Source organism: Phascolarctos cinereus, unplaced genomic scaffold, assembly GCF_003287225.1.
Source record: "Phascolarctos cinereus isolate Bilbo 61053 unplaced genomic scaffold, phaCin_HiC Scaffold_4;HRSCAF=312, whole genome shotgun sequence".
Classification (NCBI taxonomy): Eukaryota; Metazoa; Chordata; class Mammalia; order Diprotodontia; family Phascolarctidae; genus Phascolarctos; species Phascolarctos cinereus.
In genome coordinates, this window is record NW_027555847.1 from 174,974,454 (window position 1) to 174,992,229 (window position 17,776).

General features: G+C 42.6%; 1 protein-coding gene across 1 annotated transcript in view; it reads left to right on the plus strand.

Moving 5' to 3' along the window:
* The window catches only part of BMERB1 (bMERB domain containing 1), a 131,711-nt gene that overhangs the window by 107,968 nt on the left and 5,967 nt on the right, over nucleotides 1-17,776 (plus strand). The window contains exons 3-4 of the mRNA XM_021001857.2: nucleotides 13,253-13,326; nucleotides 17,608-17,722. Of these exons, the coding sequence (XP_020857516.1) occupies nucleotides 13,253-13,326; nucleotides 17,608-17,722 (189 nt within the window). The remainder of the gene's footprint in view (nucleotides 1-13,252; nucleotides 13,327-17,607; nucleotides 17,723-17,776) is intronic.

The following is a 17,776-nucleotide window of genomic DNA, read 5'->3' on the forward strand; positions in this document are numbered from 1 at the left end:
CCTGAGTTGCATTAGTGGTGAATGTTTATTTATACGGAAGTTCCTTATGCCACTGAAATCACAGGTCCAATCCCTATCTTAGCCCTATCCTTCAGCAACTAGGTGGCAGAGTGGTTAGAGCGCTGGGCATGGAGCCAGGAAGACTCATCTTCAAATTTGGCCTCCGATACATACTAGCTGTGTGACCCTGGGCAAGTCACTAAATCCTGTTTGCCTCAGTTTCCAAAATGAGCTGGAGAAGGAAATGGCAAACCACTCCAGTATCTTTGCCAAGAAAACCACGAAGAGCAGGACTTGACGGCAAATGACTGAACTGATTCTTCTGGTATTATTATATGGCTTTGAGAAATACATCATTATAGTTTCTTCTATAATGCCCCACACCCCCATTTGGGGTACCTAACTTCCTTTTCAATTAGCTCCCTTCTGTGTTTTGTCTTCCCCCATTAGAACATAAGCTTCATGAAGGCCTGGGTTATCTTTTTGCCTTTCTTTATATCCCAGCACTTAGCACAATGCCTGGCACATAGCAGGCACTTAATAAATGTTTATTGGTTGACTGATTGACTGCAGAACTGAAAGTGAGTATCACTCATGGGACAATGGAGAATGCCATAGGGCATAGTAGGCATGAGCAAGGTGTAAACACATTACAAACAAGGAATTATGAAAAAGAAGTAAAGATTGTCATCAAAGAAACTTAGGGGTGAAAAAAGACAGGCTGATCACCTGTTAAGAATGAGGGATAATTGAGGGATGGCTAGCTTGTGTGTTCCACTGGAAACCTCCCAATGTCAATAAAGAGGAAGCAGAGCCTCCAGGATATTAACCCCTGTGACTTATGGGATGATTTGGACAAGACTACACAGTAAGGACAGGTATAGATAGGTTGCAATTTGCATCCCTGGAGAGAGTACCCACTTTCATGATCACACAGCTCCATTTAAGTGTTTGGATTTATTTGCCTAAGCCCAGAATCCACTCCCTCCTCATTTCAGGATCTCAGAATACAGGCTCAGAATTTAAGGCTCAACTGAGTCCCAGCTCACCTCTTCCATGAAGCCTTCCTTGATCCCTAGCAATTGTTAATGTGCCCTGTGTGTGTGTGTGTGTGTGTGTCTTTCTCTCCTTTAATTACCTTGTATTTGCTCATCTGTGTATATTTTATATTTCCTACCCCTTACCACCACTACCACCACCACCTCTGCTCATGTAAGCACTTTAAGAGTAAGACCTATCTCATTTTCAGCTCTATCTCCATAGAATGTTTTCAAAATATTTTCATAATGTTTTACATTTACAGAGAGTCCCAAAAGTTTTAGTAAAGCAAAGCGACTTTTGGGACACTCTGTATATTAAGTATTTAATAAATACCTGATTAATTTAATTCATTGTAAATTGAATTGAAAAGGCTCTTCATATCTCCTTATGGTTCAGCAATCTGGTGTCTAATGGGACTTGTGAGTGGATAGTGGATAGTACTCAGTGGATAGTCCTGTACTTGTAATCAGGAAGAATTGTTTTCATGCATTTATTATCTGAGTGACCTTGGGCAAGTAAATTAACGTATGTCTGCCTCAATCTCCTCATCTGCAAAGTGGGGAATCATAATAATATCTACTTCCCAGGTTTATGAGGATAAAATGAGATAAATATTTGTAAAGGACTTTGCAAACCTTAAAGGGCTAAATAAATAATGAAAATAAATAGTAAGACTTAAATGAATAAATAATAAATAGTATGTAACAAATAATGAATAAATTAAATGTAATCAATAATAAAATTTATTTACTATTATAGTTATTTACTATAGTATATACTATAGTAAATATACCATAGTATATTTACTATTATTGTTAATAATAATAATAACTGTAGCATGCTGCCTTGAAAGAAAAATTAGGTTTTCTGTTTGGCACATCAGTAGTACTAGGCTGAGGGTGTGGTTAATATGACCAAACCCGTATCTTCAGACAGAAGGGAAGAAAGGTAGAGAAAAAGTCTCTCCTGGGACAAGGACCTCTTCCTAGTCTTCAGTTAAAAGCATTTTCAGATGCCCTACCCCTAGGGATGGTGGTGAAAAATCAGGGGTGAAGGATTGAGGGTTATTTAGAGACAATCTAAAAACCACATGATTCTTAGCCATCCCTGCCTCCTTTTCTACCACCGTCACTGGAGAAGCCGAAGAGGAACTGAAGACTGTTTCGTTTTTTAATCATTGTTTCATGGATCATTGTGGCCAGCCAACTGGTGATGAGTTTCCTTCTGCTTGGTTAGACTGGTCCTGAGAAAACCAACACAGACTATTGCCAAGACTAAACCTGAAACCTTTCCAGCATGATATAACCTGCCAGAGTATGTTCTGCTGGCATAGCTTTCAAGAACCTAGGGTAATCTTCATGCCACTATGAAGCCTTGAAGTAGGGACTTGTGGGTAGACATGGACAAGAGTCTCACAGGATGAGCAAGCATGGATGGGTAGAGATCTACTTTGTTGGAGGGAATAGTCACATGGAGGAGATCAAAGGAGGAGATCAAAGTTCCTCTGGAGTAGAAGGAGTTTAGAATCAGGGGAGCATGAAAGTGCGCTCAGGAATTCCCCAGCTGACAGGGGAGTGGGTTGGGTTTGAAAGTAGGAGCAGGGAGTTGGGAGCAATTATAGAGAAATAGTGACACGTTAGGGGAACTGGAGACAAATGAAGGCCAGAGTGCTGAGGTGGCTTGGAATAGAAACAGTATTAATGGGCAAATGTAAAATCATACTGCTTCTTGATCAGATGTTTAATTGGAACTTGCTAGCTCTTCACTGATGGATGGTGTTCCCAATGGTGAATCTCTATGATAGAATTTTAAATATTCCATCATCACTTATACATTCTTCAGGGAATGGTTTTGTGTTGCTGAAATCCAGAGCTTCTTAATTCTATTAGTGTGTGGCTGATAATTAGTGAAGTGGAGGAGTCCCTCTCTCCCAAAAGTGTGTGCCCCAGGAATTGTAGGGAGTTATTCCCTTACATTCTTTTTTTTGTTTTTGTTTTTGGTTTTTTGTTCTTTGGTGAGGCAGCTGGGGTTAAGTGACTTGCCCACGGTCACACAGCTAGTAAGTGTCAAGTGTCTGAGGTTGGATTTGAACTCAGGTCCTCCTGACTCCAAAGCTGGAGCTCTATTCACTGTGCCACCTAGTTGCCCCCTGTAGGCAGTTATACCCTTGAGGGCAGTGATAAACTTCTTGAAGGAAGGCATGGTTTCATTTTTTTTCCTTCATATCCCCACTGCTTATCACAAGGCCTTTAGCCCAGTAGGCCCTTAACCAAGGTTTGAGGACCTAAATCAATGTTGAATTAAATAGAATGGAATGCGCACCTTTTTAACTATCTTCCCTGGGGATAAAGGATTACAGCTTTAGAACTTGGAGGTCATCTAGTTCAACTTTCTCATTTTAGTGAGAAAACTGAGGCTCTGACTGGGAAGTAACTCGCCCAGCATCACACAGGTAGTGCCAAGTGGCAAGATTCAAACCCAGGTCCTGAGATTCTAGATCTGGGACTCTTTCCATGTTGCTCATTAGATTTGACTGACATATTGGAAACACATATCATTAACTAGTACTGGAGTGGAGGAGGAGGAAGAGAAGGAGGAGGAGGAGACTTTGGGAAATTTGACAACAACATATTGCTGCTAGGGAAGGGTTCCAACCTTCTGAAGAACTAATTTCCTCCTCCCTTACCACAAAGGAGGTACTTACTTCAGTGTACATAAGGGGAGCATGAACACTGGAGGCAGTCATGGAAAAAGCACTGGATTCAAGAGTTGGAAGCCCTGGGTTTGAGTTCTGGCTCCCTCCATTTACTAGCCATGTGGCTGTGATCTTAAGTTAATTTTCACCAAGCCTCAGTATCCTCATAGGGAAAATGCTTGCACTACCTTAAGCCTCCTGCCTTTCCTCTCTTACTTATTTCCTATTGATCGTGTATATAGCTTGTTTGTACATATTTGTGTACTTGTCTCTCCTGTTAGATTGTGAGCTCCTTGAGGGCAGGGACTGTTTTTTTGCCTCTTTTTGCATCTTCAGTGCTTTTCGGTGTCTGGCACATAGCTATACACTTAATAAATGCTTATTGACTGATTAACCATTTTCCATACAGGTTGTCTTGACCTGTGGGAAATATTTTGTAGGTCACAAGTGCTAAGGAAATGACACAACTACTACTACTACTACTACTACTACTACTTCTTTTTTTCTTCTTCTTTTTCTTCTTCTCCTTCCCTTCCCACTTTTCCTTTTCCTCCTGCCCTTCTTCCTTCTCCTCCTTTTTCTTTGCTTTTCCAATATCCCTCCACTTGAGGACATGACACATTAGCCATATTCTTGCCTAGGCCAGAGCAACTTCATTCAGCTGAGATTCCAGACTGTTCACAGGTCAATAACTGGACTGACTCAGGCATCCATATAAATAAACCAGAATCTACAGAGCTGGGAAACCTCCCTTCCCCAGCTATTTCACTGTTTACCTCTTTACAAACTTGATGACAGTACATTAAGTTACCTGGAAAGGTGCCCGAGGGCAGCAGGACAAAAACTGTCACCTGATTTGGCCAATTTGAGGTCTGGTAATTTTCCTGAGCAACATCAGTGTTGGCTGGTCAGAGCTGGTTTTGTCAGCTTGATACCTCATGAGCCACTGAGCCAAGAGGGGCTTTAGGTCGTCCTCCTAGGACTAGCTGTCACTTTTGACCAAGATGAACTTTGGGGTTTCAGCCTGAGGAGAAAGAGAGAGAGAGAGAGAGAGAGAGAGAGAGAGAGAGAGAGAGAGAGAGAGAGAGAGAGACAGAGAGAGAGAGAGAGAGAGAGAGAGAGAGAGACAGAGAGAGACAGAGAGAGAGAGAGAGACAGAGAGAGAGACAGAGAGAGACAGAGAGAGAGAGACAGAGAGACAGAGAGAGAGAGATAGGAAGGGAGGGAGGGAGGGAGGGAGGGAGAGAGAGAGAGAGAGGGAGGGAGGGAGAGAGAGAGAGAGAGAGAGAGACAGAGAGAGAGAGAGAGATAGGAAGGGAGGGAGGGAGGGAGGGAGGGAGGAGAGAGAGAGAGAGAGAGAGAGAGAGAGAGAGAGAGAGAGAGAGAGAGAGAGAGAGAGAGAAGACAAGGAGAGAGAGAGGGAAGGAGGGAGAAACAGGGAGTGAGTGGGGGGGGAAGGGAGAGAGAGAGAGAGAGAGAGAGAGAGAGAGAGAGAGAGAGAAACCTCAACATTCCTACCCAGGGAAGAGAATGAGAAGAGAGGAAATTATAGATGTTACAGAAACTGCCAGATCTCATTGCTCCAATACCTGGAGAGCACCAGAAGGCCAGCCTCAGCTTTCATCTTGTAGTGCCACATTCCCAGCTGCAGTTCCAGAGAAGAACTTTACCACCGACATGACTCTGGGCTAGGAATCAGGACAGTTGGGTTCTACCCCTCGCACATTAAATTTACTCTTTGGACAAATCTCTTGGCTTCTCCCCCATCTCTGAATTGGGAATACTATATTTTTAGAAGAAATTAATCAATCAGCCAAGAATCATTTTTTACGTGCTTACTATTTGCCAAGTAGGGCAGGTAGGTGACACAGTGGAACAGAATGCCAGGCCTGGAGTCAAGCAAGACCTAAGTTCAAATCCAGCCTCAGACACTTACTAGCTGTGAGACCCTGGGCAGATCACTTAATCCTGTTTGCCTCAATTTCCTCGTCTATAAAATGAGCTGGACAAGGAAATGACAAACTACTCCAGTATCTTTGCCAAGAAAACCCCAAAAGGGGTGACAAGTCAGACATGACTGAAAAATGACTAAACAACAACATTTGCCAAGTACAATGCTAAACACTAGGGATTCAAAGAAAGGGAAAAACAGTCTGCCCTCAAGGAGCTTATGTTCTAATGTGGGGAAGAGCACTGTGTTGGGCATCTGGAAACACTGGTTCCAGCCCTACCTCTCCTTCTAATTAGCTATGTTTTAGTCAAATCACAACTTTTCTGGGCCCTAATTTCCTCTTCTGTAAAATTATGGGGTTGGACTAGTTGACCTCTTATACCCCTTCCAATGCTCCCTAGTGACTCCTGCATCAAGTTCAACTTCCATTGCCCAACATTCCAAGTCCTTGCGTAATCTGGGCCTACTTTACCTATCCGAATAGATCACTCTGTTCTCTAATACATACCCTGTCTTCCAATTAAGCCAGTCAGGCTCATTACTGATCCCTTACCCCACCACCCATACTCCATTTCTACCTCTTTTCCTTTGCTCTTGACCTTTCCTCCACTTAGAATTCTGCTTCCTCATCCTCTCTGTCACTCCAAAGTATACTCATCCTTCTAGGCCAGTTTCAAGCTTCAATTCCTCCATGAAGCTTTCTTTAACTATTCCAGTCCAAAAGATACTCACCCTTCTCTGAACTAGATTTCCCCAACTAGATTGCATGACAGGAAATTCTTTTGTGTCTTCTACAGTGCCAGCATGGGCATATATGGGGAATCATTATTTCATTTGCTATTTTGTCTGTTTAAATAACTTTTCTTTTAACTACTGTGTGCTCTGGTTGACAGGTAAAAGTGAACACATCCATGGGGGCTCATGAACTATAGTTTTAAGAGGCTGCTGACCCATTGAGTGATTTGAACCTGGGTTCACTTTTCTGGGGGCCCAAGAGTGAGAGGATGATAGTGTCTCTGTATTTTGCTGTGGGCAGACTATCTCTGAAGCATTACATTTATTTCTAGGAGTGAGATTTTAGGAGGATGTTGACAATACTGGAGTACATCTGGAGGAGGACAATCAGGTTGGCAAAGGGATTTGAAAATAGGCTTTAAGATCTGTTCAAGGAAATAAGGTTGTTTTGCCTGGAGGAGGGAAAAAGCCTTAGACAGGAATGACATCTTTCTTCATGTGGAAAAAGAATTAGATTTGTTTTGTTTGGTCCCAGAGGGCAGAATTAGAAGCAATGGTTGGAAGTTACAGAGAGGCAGATTTCAGCTCAATGTAAGGGAAACTTCCTAAACATTAGAAATGCTTCAAAGTGTAAGGGACTGTCTTAAAAGATAGTGAGTTCCCATCACAGGGGACACAGAGACCACTTGTTATATAATAATATGTTGCATAGTAATATAATATCATATATTATATTTCAACTCTGATATCCTACAACAAGCCTAAGTATAGAAGAAGAAATGAAAATCTGGCCCATGCATAGAGATAACTTAGCATTGTAGAGTTGAAAGGGTTATCTAGTCCTACCTACCTCTTCATTTTACAGAGGGGGAAACTGAGACCAAGGAAACAACTTGCCAGGAACTGTCAATAAGCTAGGTAGTAGCAGAAATAGTACTGGACTTGGGTCTCCTGTGACATGGAAAGAAGAAAAGCTCGATGGTCATAAATGATGCTTCAATACCTTGGGTTTTCCTTAGAAGAAAAGGTTTCATTGTTTATGGATGTGTCACGACAATTTATTAGCTGTAACTGTACTAACACATTAGTCCCAAGCATGTCACTGTGAGATAGTTATACATGCATCACATAACACACATTTGTACCCTCCATACATGCTTTAGTGGGTCCTCAGTGCTATTTTCTGCTAAAGGGAACATTTAAAATTAGTTAAGATGGCAAAGGGGAAGTTAGGTGGCTCGGTAGATAAGAGTGCCAGGCCTGCAGTCAGGAAGACTCATCTTCCTGAGTTCAAAAATAGCCTCAGATACTAACTAGCTATGCGACCCTGGGCAAATCACTTAATCCTATTTGCCTCAGTTTCCTCATCTGTAAAACGAACTAGAAAAGGAAATAGCAAACCTCTCTGGTGTCTCTGCCAAGAAAACAGTCGCAAAGAGCCAGACACAACTGAAAAAATGACTGAACTGAACAAGTTGGCAAAGGACAAAGAAATCCAGTGCCAAGCCTGTTGTCACCTGGCCCTAGGACATCCTAACTCACTTCAGGGCTAGAGTCTAAGACCCTTAGTTCCCTTCCTCCATCCCAAGATGAGAAAATCAAATCACCAACAGAGCCTGACCCTATAGTTGGTTCCAAAAAAGGATATAATACTCTTTTTCAGTTCTTAACCATTTTTGCATCACATTTCTTTGGCATCAAGCCAGTGGACGTTTTCTCAGAATAATTTTTTTTTAGGCAGTTGGGGTTAAGTGACTTGCCCAGGGTCACACAGCCAGTAAATGTCAAGTGTTTGGTCTGAGGCCACATTTGAACTCAGATCCTCCTGACTTCAGAGCCAGTGCTCTATCCACTGTACCACCTTAGCTGCCCCTCAGAATAATATTTTTAAATAATGAAGGAAGTGCTAAATTTTAGTCACAGGTTAGTGAAAATACAGATGTCATTTTTTTGCCATCCAAGTACATGGACCCACTGAAACTTATACAAAGACCTTTTGGGGGTCTGTGGACCCCAGTTTAAGAATCCCAGATCTACTGTCTCTACTACTCAGTGGCCAGCAAACTCCCCTTCTCTTCTCAGAATCCCTGTGATTCAAGAGTAGAAGACCACCTAGGGAGGATTTTCTATTTGATCCTGAGCTAATAGCTATAGGAGAGCTCCATTGAATAGGTTTCTTACTCCATACCACTTCTTTTTATTTTCTTCTGAAAATAAAAATTTCTTTTGAAAATTTCCCCTATCCCCTAAGAATTCCAAAGCACACATTAAGTATAAAAAAATAAATCAGTTCCCCCTGGCATTTTGAGAAAACCTGCCCTTTTCTTCAAGTCTGCCTTTGTCTCCGCAGGCCTTACATTAGGTTGTAGCTTAAGTTCCTGGTGCATAAAGACTGTGTTGTTTTGGATTAAATTTTGTAAAGAACCACATATTAGTCTGACAGTCCCTCCTCACCTCTCCCCACTGAACATAGATAAAAAGATGTATTTGTCCCACCTGGCCCAGCATGAAGGACTAAGGCCTGTAATAACACAAGCTGGGTTTTCTTTTTCTTCTTCCTCCATCAACCAGGGTCTTAGAAATGGTAAATCTCTCTAGACTAGAGCCCTGGAAGCTTTAGGATTGTGACACAAGTACCCAATGTCAGTCACACTGGGACAATCACTAACTTAAAAATGCTGTGTTGGTTGGAGGCCTGACAAAGAAGGACAGTATAGGCAAGTGAACACCTGCAGTCAGGAAACCAGCTGATTCTGACTGGATAAACTGGAGCAAGTCATTTTAACCTTTCTGAGCCTCAGCTTCCAATCCTGAATGTAGCACCATTTTTGTCTACTTTCAGGTTCGTGCTCTTTAAGGGCCCATTCAAACTTGTATCTTCGAGCCTCCGTTTACGTAAAATCTGCCTCTGACCAATCCATCTGACACTTACCGTCAAGGTAGATAAAGAGGAAGGAGTATTAAAGGTCTCTAGTAACTCCTTGATAGCAGAGACAGTCTTTTGACTTTCTTTGTATCCCCAGAACTTAGCCCAGAGCCTGGCATACAGTAGGTGCTTGATGTTTATTGGCTGACTCCCTAGCCACAGATAGCCATCTCCACTAGTCGTCTCTCAGGAATATTTGGCTCAGCTCTTAACTGTGAGTTATTAGAGTGAAAGGGGAAGAGAGAGAGGCACAGTGATATTCTTGGTCTCCTAAGGTGTCTTTCCCTGGGCTTCTGCCTTGGGTTGGGAATCATAATGGAGCAGCTTGAATCTTCTCCATGTGGTCTCTATACATGAATTACAGCTCAGTATTGCTCTCCTGTCCTTGGATTGACCCACTGGTCTGGCCTATAAGTGTTTCAGTGAGGGGAGAAAAAGAAAAAGTAGAAACTTCTCTGGGTCCCTGAAATAGTCAAGTCAACAAGTATTTATTAAGCACTCACCATGTGCTAAGCACTGGGAATACTTGTTTGTTGTTTGTCCTTCATTCTTTTTTTTGTGTGTGCACTTGGGGTTAAGTGACTTGCCCAGAGTCACACAGCTAGTAAGTGTTATGTGTCTGTGGCTGGATTTGAACTCAGGTTCTCCTGACTCCAAGGCTAGGGCTCTATCCAGTGCACCACCTAGCTGCCCCCCTGTCCTTCATTCTTGAAGAGGACCATGACATCAGGAAGGTGATGCCATGACTTGCAAGTGAATTGGATTTAAGTGAGGTAGGATTGTGCAAAGTCATCAGCCTCACTTTCTCCTCCACAGCCATCTGGATCCAGTGGCAAGATGTAGATTAGGAGGACTGGAGATGGCCCAGACTGGGAATACAAATACACCCAAAAAGGACAGGCCCTCCCCTTAAGGGGCTAACATTCTGGAAGGGGAAGACAACACAGAAAAGAAAGCTGAAAATGGAGTGGGCAGGATGGAGGTGATTCAGGGTGCCTGGTGCAGGGCCATATTGTAGAGAAAGTCTGCAGAATCAAGACTGCAGCCTGGGTGAAGACATGGTTGGCCTGGGCATCCCCCTTAAAATGGTGGTTGTGGGAGGAACCAGCCAGTCAGAGGGAACAGCTGCAGGGGTGAGTGAAGGTGATTTCCAATATGAGAAGTAGTCCAGGGTGGAGGGAGCTTCCAGGGGGAAGAGGTTTCTGTGGCATACTTTTTTTTTTTAAAAGTCCTGGAGTGGAGCCAAGATGGCAGAGTAAAAGCAGTGACTTGCTTGAGCTCTCCCCCAAACCCCTCCAAAAAAAAGTCCTGTGGGAGAATCAGGAATGCAGCCAAAGAGGAATGAAGATATGGTTAGCCTGGGCATCTTCCTTAAAATGAAGATTCTGGGAGGAACCATAGCCAGAGTCAAAACAGCCTCACTGAAAAACAAACCAAAAAAGTGTAAAAAATAAAAAGAGAATCCCAGATCAGCCCCCACAAATGTAATATCCCCACACTCATGGCTCTTTTAGGGGTCTATCATCTCTTCCAACTAATAGCTTCAAGCCCCTGTTTCCACTGAATCTCCCCCAGACCAATCCAGCAGAAATAAGTTCAAAACAGAAAACATTTAATGAAACAGAATGTAAGGCAGATAACAAGGAATGCTATGGAGTATTCCGCATTCCCAGCACTTATCCTTGGATGGCTGCCTCCCCAAATCTCTGGACATATCTACTCCCCCATTCTTGCTTCTCTCTCTGTCAATTGCAAGCCTGCTTTTCATTCACACCATTGAGACTTCCATCCTCTTTCTAAATTAGGCATGCTTAGTTATAAGGGAGAGCTTCTAGATGTAGCTAATGATGGAGGAGGAGGAGGAGGAGGGAGGAGGGAGGGAGGGAGAAAGAAGAAAAAGGGAAGGGGAAAGGAGGAGGGGGAAGGATAAGGGAGGAAGAGGAGAATGAAGAGGAAATGGATATAAACAAAACATTTTTTTTAAACATACCAAAGAGAATGGAAGGGGATACATGAGTAGAGTAGTTTTGTTACTACCATATTAAATTTAATATACACTTTAAAAACAAACTAGATAAATGAAATTCATTTTCATTTATAATCCCATTTTCCTCCTCCTTTGTATGTTGAAATGTTCATATTTATTGATGTTTATACTAAAGAAAATTTATATTAAAAATAAACAGAGCAAACTCAACTCATGCACACAGTCTTCCAGGAAATATGGTTTAGAGACTTCCCTCAATCAATGAGGCTCTCACCAAAGCACTTTCAGAATGTGACAACATGGACTGTTCCCCAATGTACAAAATGGAAATTTTTTACTACCTACATCCAAGGTTTGTTGTGAGGGAAACATTTAGAAAACCTGGGTACCAAGTCCAAATGACACTTACTATAGCTCTGTCTTGGGTATTTCACTGTGACTTTAAGCCCCTTTTTCCTCTTAAAAATGAGGGGAACCTCTGCTTTACACATTTCATAAGATTTCTGTGAGAACCAAATGAGATCATATAAAAGTACTCTATTAAGTGTAAAACTAGCACCCTCCCTGGAGCTAGTACTTTGTATTTCCATCATAGATATACTTTATATCTATTTGTAAAGAGATACTCTGTACCTACTTGTCATCATCTTGGTATGTACTGTTTATGTCCAGGAAACTATAAGCTCCTTAAAGGGCAGGGCCTATTAAGGTTTTGCTTCTGTGTCCCCAGAGCCTGATACTGTCTTTTTCTTATTCAGTCATGTCAAAACTCTTGGTGACCCCATTTGGGGTTTTCTTGGCAAAGATACTAGAGTGGTTTGTCATTTCCTTTTCCAGCTCATTTTACAGATAAGAAAACTGAAGCAAACAGGGTCAAATGACTTGTCCAGGGTCACTCAGTTAGTAAATGTCTGAGGTCACAATTGAACGCAGGAAGATGAATCTTCCTGACTCCAGGCCAGCCAGTCTATTCACTGCGCCACGTAGCTGCCCAATATTATCATGCACCTAATTATTGAATGAATGATATAATTAAATGGAAAGGATTTTATTGTTATGGGGGATGGATTAAAAACTATTGTTAGGATTTTGTGGCTTTCAAAAAGGAGAGGGACGGGACTTTGTGATTATATTGACATGGAACTCCTTTTACCAATGCAAGGTGGCACCCTCTCTGTAACTTAGAATCATAGAGCATTTCCTAGAGCAGAGAGAGGTGCAGGGACTTAGCTGTACTAACACAGCTAATGTGTGTCAGAGTCAGGACTTGAACCCCGTTCTTCCAAGGTTTAATGCTGGCTTTATTCCACACCACTCTGCCTCTCAAGCTGCAATTTAAAGCTGCTTCAACTGAAGATTAGTCACTTGTCATTGTCTCTCCTTGCCCCTCTGCCCCTAATTTCCTTCCCTCTCCCTTTTCTTGTCTGCCTAGTCCTTTCTTTCTCCTACGAAAAATAATAAAGCTGCATTCTTGGTCAATCCCAGCACTTTAGGCTGACCTCACTTCGCTCTGATGAAAAGGGCAGGGGTCTGTTTTCAGAGCAACCTAAGAGAGGCACTAATGAAAAAGCAGCTAATGAGGAATCTGCGGGAGACATCTGCATCCATCTGGCTTGGCACAAATAAGCCCAAGGGGTAGCAGGCACCTGCTAGGATTCCCCACTCCCTCCCACACCCCCCTTTCTTTTTCTAAAATAATGTCTCATGTGGCTTTGGTCACAAACACCTCCTCAGTTGGGGATGAAGTGATTGACTCGGGCCCCTGGGTTTGGAGGGAGAAATTCTCAAGTAGCAAAAAGTACATTGTCATGGTGGTTTGGGGGTGGAGGGAGATTTGACCAAGCTTCAGAGAGGAAAAACCCAATTCTGCTTTTGAGGTGTGATTTTGTTTTCTCTCTCTCCCTCCTGTTTGTACAGGATGGATGACATCCAGCTGTGCAAGGACATCATGGACCTTAAGCAGGAGCTGCAGAATTTAGTCGCCATTCCAGGTAATGGTTCAGATGTTTCAGAAATGCCTGGGGGCCAAGAGCCTGTTCCCTCCCAGATTCACTGTGCCTGGAAGGCTGGCTCATTCTTCCCTTCTTGCTGTCTACACCTTTACCTTTCTTTATGTCCCCAGTGATTAGCAAAGTGTCTGGCTCACAGTAAGCACTTAGTAAATACTTATTGACTGACTGACTGACTTCTGCAATTTGTTGTTTAGTCACTCTTTGTGACCCCATTTGGGGTTTTCTTGGCAAAGATGCTAGAGTGGTTTGCCATTTCCTTCTCCAGCTCATTTTACAGATGAGGAAACTGAGGCAAACAGGGTTAAGTGACTTGCCCAGGGTCACACAGTTAGTAAAAAATATGGGGCCAGATTTGAAGTCAGGAAGATGAATCTTCCTGATCCAAGCCCACTTAATTGTAGCCTTCTTGGTGGGGAGGGGGAAAAAGTAAAAAGTGCACAGCAGAGGACAAAAGAAAACATGTAAGGAAGCAAAGAAAAGATGGACAGCTCTGAAAATAAAGTGTCGTATTCATTATATAGGTTTTCTTGAAATGGGGAAATTTGTTGCTTTATATTGAATCTTCTTATGTTCTGCTGTGAACATGGTGATTTTTTCCCTTATTTTGCATTTAAGTTTAAAATAAATTTTAAAATTTTTTTTAAAAAGTATTTTAAAAAAACAACCCAGGCTCAGTGAGGTTAAGTGGCTTGTCTGTGGTCACACATCTACTGTCGGGGTGGTTTTCGAACCCTTACTCTTAGGTTTCTTCCTGTCTTGAAGTCCAGGGCTGTACTGTTTCACCAATCTCCCTCTCAACCACTGGACTTAAAGTAAAAAGACCTGACTTTACATGTTAGCTCTGCTAACTTACTCCTACTCTTTAAACAAATCACTTGACCTTTCTAAGCCTCAATTTCCTCATCTATAAAATGACACGGCTGGGTTAGTTGATTTCTGAGGTCCCTTTGGCCTCTTTATCCTATGATCCTTGTGTGAGCCTTCCTTGAATTTACCAATGAAGAAGCTGAAATGCCTTTCACAAGATCACACAGTTTGTAATGGTGGATGCAGAATTATAGCCAAGCCTCTTGCCTCCCAGTCCAACATTCTTTCCACTATAAAACAGCATCCTCAATTAAAGATGGGAACCCAAAAGGAGAAGCCAAGTGATTTGCCGTGATCTCACTGCTTGTTTGAGGGCCAGTATTCTCACAGCCATGGCTCGTTGGTGTAGAGTCCTATCAATGCCAATTTTTTTTTCTCAGCCCAAAGTCTTCCCTGAATAAACCACAGCATGAAATAGGCACGAGAGACTCCCTCCTCCTTATCTTTACTCCGCCTCCTCACTTTCTCACCAAGAGTTCTCTCTTTCTATTTTCAGAGCTGTACCAGGTCCTAGATGAATTTAGCTGAGGTTAGAGAAAAATCAGAGCTCTTGGCAATGTGTCAATAAAAGTATTAAGTCAAAAATACACCAAACCAACCCGAAAATTATGTTTCTCAAGGCAGGGACAAAGCAGAGCCCACCTGCTCTTCAGCTGCTGATGTGAAGATGCCCTTGGCTAGAGCCACTTAAGACCATCCTGCTGGGTTAATCTTGGGAGGGTACATGAAAACCAATTCCAACCTTAGTTTTTCTTCTAAGCCTATGCCTGATCCCTTCACTGAGGAATGTGGCATTTTTCAGCCATCATCATCACCTCCAGAGGTTCATGGTGTTCCCATCTCTTCCTTTTCTGAATCTTTTCTTAGGTCTCTTTGCATTATCTTGGTCATTCTTTGGTCTCTTTTTTCCAGTATAGCCTTTTGTTTTTGGTACTAGGGTTTAGACTGTCTGCCCACTGGACAGGGATGGGATCTAGTTCACCTGTCTGTACTAGACTTGGGCAAGTCTGCGACTCTAAACAGGTCCATAGTATGTAAATTTACATCCTTCCTCATCCAAAATGTATCTCTCCCATTCTAAGCAGCTATGTGGTGATGTGGATAGAGTGCTGGGCCTGGAGTCAGGAATACCTGAGTTCAAATCCAGCCTCATGTATTTACTAGCTGTGTCACTTAACTTCTGAGGCCTTAGTTTCCTCAGTGGCACAATGGGGATAATAATAGCATATCTCAAGATTTTTATTAGGATCAAATGTGGTAAAATTTGTAGAGTGCTGGGTGACGCAGTGGATAGAGTGCTGGGCCTAGACTCAGGAAGACCTGAGTTAAAATGTGGCCTCAGACACTAGCTATGTGACCTTGGCCAAGTCACTTCACCCTGTTTGCTCAGTTCACCTCATTTGTAAAATGAACTGGAGAAGATGGCAAATCACTCCTGTATCTTTTCCAAGAAAATGCCAAATAGCATCACAAAGAGTCGAATACAACTGAAATGACTGAACAACACAATGCCTGGCAAATGAAAGGCAATTAATAAATGCTTGTTTCCACCCTCACTCCTTTTATTTTCTGACTCTTCTTTCTATGGGGACCATTCCTCTGATGAAACAATGCTTGTGAAGTACATTTCAATTGCACACAATTCCTGTTCCACAATTACTCCTTCCTTGTTAAGTTCTAGAGCAGGAAACCACAACCCAGCTCTACATAACCAAATTAGTCCTGGGGAACACTTCCGGAATGTCTTCCTAACTCACCAGCATCATATCACAAACCATTTCTGTTCTGCCTTATTGAATGATGAGAGACAGAGAGAGAGAGAGAGAGAGAGAGAGAGAGAGAGAGAGAGAGAGAGAGATTAAGAGAGAAAGAGAGAGAGCACGCCAACTTGTCTCTAGAAGCAAAGGAAGGAAAGGAACATTAGGAATGGTGAAAGACACAAAATAAAACAACTGAAAGGAAGAAACCAACCGAGAAAAATGGAGGCAGTGAGAGCTAGCAATTTTGTTCATAGTTTATGATAAGACCCTACATAGTGTTTCGCAAATAACGAAGTATATTTACACATTACTTCACCTAGGACAATGGACAGGGAGAAGAGAAAATCTGCTAAATGTTATTCTGGCTGCTCTCTATGCCTGGAATGCCATCCCTCCTTTCTCTCTCCTCCTCTATCTCCTACCTCTATCTGTCCCTAGATTCCTTCAGGTCCCAGCTAAAACTCCACCTTGTACAGGAAGCCTTCCCAATCCCTCTTAATTCTGGTACATTCTCTCTGTTTATTTCCCATTTATCTTTTCTTTCCTTTTATTTTTTTTGGCTAGGCAATGGGGCTAAGTGACTTGCCCAGGGTCACACAGCTAGTGTTATGTGTCTGAGGCCGCATTTGAACTCAGGTCCTCCTGAATCCAAGGCCGGTGCTCTATCTACTGTGCCACTTAGCTGCCCTCCATTAATCTTGTATATAGCTTGTCTGTACACAGTTGTTCACATGTTATCTCCCCCGTTAGACTGGCAGCTTCTTGAGGGCAGGGACTATTTTTTGCTTTTCTTTGTATTCCCAGTGCTTAGCATAGTGTCTGGGACACACTAGGTGCTTAGTAAATGCTTACTGACTGACAGGCTGACCGCTAGGCAGTGCTGGGCTTGGATTCCAGAAGAACTCTGACATTTGCTAGGCAGGTGACCATGGGTGAGTCATATAGCCTCACTGAGGCTTAGTTCCTTCATCTGTCAAATGGAAATAATAATGCCTGTAGTACCTGACTCACTGGGTTGCTGTGACACTGATGAAATTATATTTATAAAGAGCTTCGTCACTATAAAGTGTGCTCTCTCCTCTCTCTCTCTCTCTCTCTCTCTCTCTCTCTCTCTCTCCTGGGATCTACTCCAACATCCCCATGGGGCACCTCCAACTAGATGTCCCATACACATCACAAATCCAGCATGCCCAAAAGGAAACTCATTATCTTTCTCCCCAAAGCAACATTTCTTCCTAACTTCCTTATTTCCCTCCAGGTTACCACTATCCTTACAAGTCATCCAGGTTCACAACCTTGGAGCCACCATTACAACTATTATAACTTTTGACTTTTCCCTCCCCCCACCTCTACCCCTTGTCCAAACAGTTTCCAAGTCCTGTTGATTCTCTCTCCATGAAATACCTGTCCTCTCTTCTCCACTCACATTCCCCTAGTTCAGGCCATCACCTCTCTACTGCAATTGCCTTCTGTGATCTCCCTGCTTCATGTCTTCCCCCCAATTCCAATCCATCTTCCCCACAGCTGCCAAAGTGAAATTCCTACAGTACAGGACTGACCTTGTTCCTCACATGCCCCCAAAGTTCAAAGTGACCCTTTCGTTCATTATCTGAATCTTTTTCTTTGTTTTCAGAAAAAGAAAAAACTAAACTGCAAAAGCAGAGAGAAGATGAATTGATTCAGAAGATCCATAAATTGGTGCAAAAGAGAGATTTCCTGGTGGACGATGCTGAAGTAGAGCGATTACGGTGAGAGTGACAAATGGCCCCATGTCAGGGCTCTAGAGGAGAGAGAACTTGGGG